At 29.2% G+C, this 6,000-nt stretch overlaps 1 protein-coding gene across 4 annotated transcripts in view; it reads left to right on the forward strand.

Moving 5' to 3' along the window:
- LOC109716708 (stem 28 kDa glycoprotein-like) overlaps positions 5,299–6,000 on the forward strand; it is a 7,173-nt gene continuing 6,471 nt past the window's right edge. Inside the window, exon 1 of one of the 4 annotated variants that reach the window (XM_020242252.1) lies at positions 5,299–5,886. In XM_020242252.1, the coding sequence (XP_020097841.1) occupies positions 5,480–5,886 (407 nt within the window). In that variant the 5' untranslated portion in view covers positions 5,299–5,479. The remainder of the gene's footprint in view (positions 5,887–6,000) is intronic. The other 3 variants (XM_020242255.1, XM_020242254.1, XM_020242253.1) reach the window with 3 other exon arrangements.

The raw sequence follows: 6,000 nt of genomic DNA on the forward strand, positions 1-6,000 counted from the left end.
AGAATTTGCCATCCCCGAATCAGCAGGTAAATTCTGCAATTCTGCAGGATTTATCTGCAGGATTTGAATGCCGGATACCACTATTGGACAAAGGCTAATCTTCAGGTAATACTATTGTATTTTATTCAACTTTTTTTTCCCGGTAAACTTCAAATACCGTTCTTATGGTTTCACCGACCGTCCCCAGAGTAAGTGGCAAAAGGTTTGATGGTTGGTACCCGAGATCCAAGTTTGAATTCTAGTTGATTCATATTTTAAACTAAGTTTATTTTTAAATGAAATAAAATAAAGCGGATAACGTGCTATCCATCTCTCAAGTGCATCGTGCTATTAATAGCATAGTAACCGGACTCCTATAGAACTAGGCTAATATACTATTAATAGCACCAAGTTATTGGTGCTACCAAGTTTTTGGCCATTAGATTAAGAGAAATGTGGTTAGGATGATGTGGGCCTCCTGGAATTGAGTGGTTGGTTGGTTGAATAGTATAATCTAACAGGTGAAAATGATCAAAAAGGTAAATTTAACGGCGGAAAACTTGATAGCACCAAGTGCCTCGTGCTATTAATAGCATAATAGCCGGACTCATATAGAACTAGACTAAAATACTATTAATAGCACCAAGCTATTGGTGCTATTAGTTTTTTAACTCTTGGATTGAGAAATATATGGTTAGAGTGATGTGGGCCCTCTAGAGTTGAGTGAGTGGTTTGTTGAATAGTATAATTTAACGGATAAAAATAATTAAATGAAAATTTTGATAGTACTAAATTTTTAATACTATTGATAGTATCTCAGTCGGATTATATATATATATATATATATAAAATTGAGCTCAATACTTTTAAAAGTATCAAGTCATTGGTACCTGTAAGTTTTTAGCCATTGGATTAAGGAATATGCAGTTAAGATAATGTAGGCCCCATAGGGTTAAGTGGTGGTTGGTTGAATAGTATAATCTAACGGGTGAAAATGATCAAAGGCGTAGATCTAACGGTAAAAAATTTACAAGCATCAAATACTTGGTACTTTTACAAGCACCATAGCCGGACTCTATATATATATATATATATATATATATATATATATATATAGAGAGAGGCTACTATNATATATATATATATATGTGGCATTTCGTATGGCGACATTTTGTGCACATGGCGCAATGAATGTGTGATTGTAATAGTCCAGTACAAAGAGTCAGGTTGACTAGTCAAACTGATATTTTTTTGTCCCTTAGAAGAACCTCTCAGAAGATAAGACGTAGACTTCTATGTACCAGGTGCACAAGCACATTTTTTTATTATTATTATTACATGAGAAATACTACACACCCCGAATATTTAGTTTTAACGTATACACCCATAGATCCTTACGAATCATATTAATTCATCACTTATTTTCTTATATATAATATTTATAAATTAATCTTTTAACTAAAAGCTAAATAATTTTTGAATTCTTAGATATAGAAACGTTACAAGCCTAAGATTTATACCCTACTAAGGATGTACATATAATAATTTTTTCGATTTTATATATATTATACCTGTATTAAAATACAATAATAAAGGTTTCAAACACAAAATTCATGTAATAAATTTACACTCCACGATATTTAAGAAATCTAAGTATCAAAATAATAAGTTATTAGATTTGCCTCTAATTCTTGAACTGTGAAATTTTCTAGCGATATTCTATTTCGATCAATCTATATATTAAGTTAAGATTATATCTAACTTTATTGTGATTATTTCTAGTTTTATGGGATTTGATCACTAATATAAATATATTTTTGATTTCACTAATTCAGCTCATCAAATGAGAGGGAATATGAATATATTTTTTAGATGCTAGAATTTTGTAAAGAGAGGCATATTCTGTATTCTACTTAGATTATAATAAAAGCAGGTCAGTACTAGTCGAACCATATAAATATTTATGTATTTTAATTTTTTTTATATTTCTTTGTTTGGCACAAATTATACATATTTTTTTTGTATTTGTCATTACAGTTATTCAGTTATAATTTTGTAAATAAGATATTTACTTTTTTTTTTTGAGAAAAAATGTAGCACCCAACTTGCTTCATTCATTAAGTAATAAATTTGTCTATATGAAGTAAAAACAAAGGGACAAGAGTTTCGCAAAAGAAAGACGAAGAATTTTAAGTTAATACATCTAGTCCCCTCCATTATGTTCTGTCACTATTTCGTCCTTTTATTATAATTTTTATCCTGAATATTTTTGAAAATTATAGAAGTATATTAAAAAAATATATTTTTTATAAAATAAGTAAGAATAATTTGATCATTTTGTCTTCTTAATTAATGCTGTAACTCTTTAAAAATAATAAATTTTAAAAGTTAGAAAAAAAAGTAAAAAAAAATATTTATCGAGAAATTTTCTATATTATAGTTTTCGTTTTTATTTTTATTTTTTTATTCAACTCCATGTGGCACCAACTCTATTGGGCAGTTATAATTGCATATAAATAGAAATTCGGTGTTTGGTTTGATATATTTAACTCCAACTGCTGCAATAAGAATTATAGGAGAATGCCTAACTACAGCAATTGAAACTGTGTCTAAATTGGCCCCAATTCCAACTGCAAAAGTTGGAGAGAGCACTTTTTTAAGAAAAAGATAAGCTTATTTCCCTAATTATTTTTGAAATAAAAAATATTTTATTTTTCTACATTAAAGATAATCTTATTATCGTATATATAAAATGATAAAATTTTAAAATTTATTTCGTAATTATATGCATCCAAACAAATCTATTACTATATATAAAAGTAGAACCCTTAATGAACCCTATGTGAGAAACTGACACGTGGCTTTCTATATGTTTGCCACGTGTCAATCTCAAATATGGATATTTAAATTATTATTTAATTAATGAAATACGTAATTTCGTATTAGCAGATAATTAATTATTTAAAATTATTGGTTGCGAAATAAGCAATAATCTGTTGCGAATTATTTGAAATGGTTAGTTGCGAAAAAAAGGGTCAAACTTAAATTTCGTATCTATCTATCTATCTATTACTATATATAAAAGTAGAACCCTTAATGAACCCTACGTGAGAAGCTGACACGTGGCTTTCTATATGCTTGCCACGTGTCAAACTCAAATATGAATATTTGGTGACGAACTATTTAAAATTATTAGTTTAATTAATTATTTAACTCAAATATGAATATTTGGTTACGAACTATTTAAAATTATTAGTTTAATTAATTATTTAACTCAAATATGAATATTTGGTTATGAACTATTTAAAATTATTAGTTTAATTAATTATTTAAAATTATTGAGAACCCTTAATGAACCCTACGTGATAAGCTGACTCTAATTTGTGTCAATTTTTAAAATGACTTATTTACCCTCAAATATCTTTTAACTAAAAATGTATGGAAACCCCCTCAACTATATGCCATTTTGAAATAGCTCCCTCAACTTTCATTTTTTAGTTGATATCCCATTAACTTTTTATTTAAAAAAAAAAAACCTAATTTCAGTGTATAAAAAAAAAAGAATTTTTTAGTTTTTTTTGATGATTTTACCAAATTTAATGGCTCTATTTATTTTTTATCAAATAAATAACTATTTTATATAAATGAAAATAATGTTAAGGAATTATCCGATCTTTCTTTAATCTTGAAAACTTAAAATTTTTTTTAATCAAAATTATTCTCGATAATTTTATCTGCATTAAGTGTATTAAAAAACTGAAATATTATATATTTTAGCTTTTGAACAAAACTCTCTTTTTATTTCAATCGACAAAACAATTATGTGATTTATTTTTAAATAGGAAAAAAATAAAATCTATAATTTATTTCAAAATTACTATTACTAATTACTGAATATTAGATTACTATTATACAAAGTAGAACCTTAATGAAACTCAACGTGAGAAGCTGGACACGTGGCTTTCTATAGTGCCTTGGCCACGTGTCAACTCAAATATGAATATTTGGTGACGACTATTTAAAATTATTAGTTTAATTAATATTTAACTCAAATATGAATATTTGGTTACGAACTATTTAAAATTATTAGTTTATATTAATTATTTATAAATTATTGAGAACCCTTAATGAACCCTAACGTGATAACTGACTCTAATTTGTGTCAATTTTTAAAATGACTTATACCCCTCAATATCTTTTAACTAAAAATGTATGGAAAACCCCTCAACAATATATGCCATTTTGAAATAGCTCCCTTCAACTTTCATTTTTTAGTTGATATCCCAATTAATTTTATTTAAAAAAAAAAAAACATAATTTCAGTGTATAAAAAAAAAGAATTTTTTTAGTTTTTTTTGATGATTTTACCAAATTTAATGGCTCTATTTATTTTTTATCAAATAAATAACTATTTTTATATAAATGAAAATAATGTATAGGAATTATCCGATCTTTCTTTAATCTTGAAAACTTAAAATTTTTTTAATCAAAATTATTCTCGATATATTTTATCTGCATTAAGTTATTAAAAAACTGAAATATTATATATTTTAGCTTTTGAACAAACTCTCTTTTATTTCAATCGACAAACAATATTATGTGATTTATTTTTAAATAAGGAAAAAATAAATCTATAATTATATTCAAAATTACTATTACTAATTTAGGAATGTGAATTGACATAGATACGGAATTTTATCTAAACTCAATTTAAAATGGATAAGTTTAATCAAATGCTGAATAGGATAGTTTTAGTTAATAAGTACCAAAAATAAAATCCGCGTCGTATGTAAATTTATTATAGTTTTGGTCTTAATTTAAACCGAATCTAAACTGAAACGCCAAAACCAAAACAAAACCAAAATCAGATAAAACTACTATATTTAAATACAATTTTTATATATTTTTATTAATTAAATATATTAATAATTTAATTTACTATTTATATATTAAATACTCAAATTTAGATTACAAAAAATTATTTTGAAATACCTATTAGTATTTCTACTATTAAAAAGAGATAAAGGGTAAATTGGTATTTAAAATTTTAACTCCCGATTCAAATGGGCTTTAACGGATCTTAACTAGAGGAGGGTATTTATGATAATTTTTCACATTTTGGAGGGCATTTGTGATATTATTAATTTTGGAAGGGTATTGATAAAATTAATAGTTCCTAGAGGGGCATCTATGAAATTATCCCTAATTTTTATTATTCTATATTATTATATTAGCCGTGCATCGCACGGGTGAAAATCTAGTTATTTATAATTACAACGCTTTCTATTACATCAAACCAAATATGACATATATAATTACAACTGCTGTATTTCTAATAATTATATATATTTTCAACTATACTGTATTTATAATTACATATAATCAAATCCCCAAGGGGCGGAAATTAACGCGATAGGAGCGCGCAAACACACACCCCTCAATCACTACTGCTGCTGCTGCTACTAGTACAAGGAGCAGCAGCAGGAGTAACAGTAGTAGTATGAAGCTCTCCGCCATTAGTCTCGTTCTGTGGTGGTGGGCGGCGGCGGCGTCGGCGTCGGCGCCGGAGGCGGTGGCGGTGGTGCACCAGCTGCGGCCGGCGGTGGGGTGGGGGGCGCAGCTGGTGCGGGAGAAGGGGGAGGGGGTGATCACGTGCGGGAGCTGGCGCGTGGGGGTGGAGGCCAACAACGTGCGCGGGTGGCGCACCATCCCCGCCGCCTGCGAGGGCTACGTCGGCCACTACATGCTCGGCGACCGCTACCGCCAGGACTCCATCGTCGTCGCCATCGAGGCCGCCGCCCACGCCGCCGCCCTCCGCCTCGCCGGCAACGGCAGCGACGTCTGGGTCTTCGACGTCGACGAGACCGCCCTCTCCAACCTCCCCTACTACGCCCGCCACGGCTTCGGGTAAGTTAGTTAATATAGGATAAACTACACTACTAGATCTACTCTGTGATTTAAAATATATAAATTTAAGATGCTGGTTTTTTTTTTTTTTTTTTTTTTTTTTTTTTTTTTTTA

Source organism: Ananas comosus, linkage group 10, assembly GCF_001540865.1.
Source record: "Ananas comosus cultivar F153 linkage group 10, ASM154086v1, whole genome shotgun sequence".
In the NCBI taxonomy this organism is placed as follows: domain Eukaryota; kingdom Viridiplantae; phylum Streptophyta; class Magnoliopsida; order Poales; family Bromeliaceae; genus Ananas; species Ananas comosus.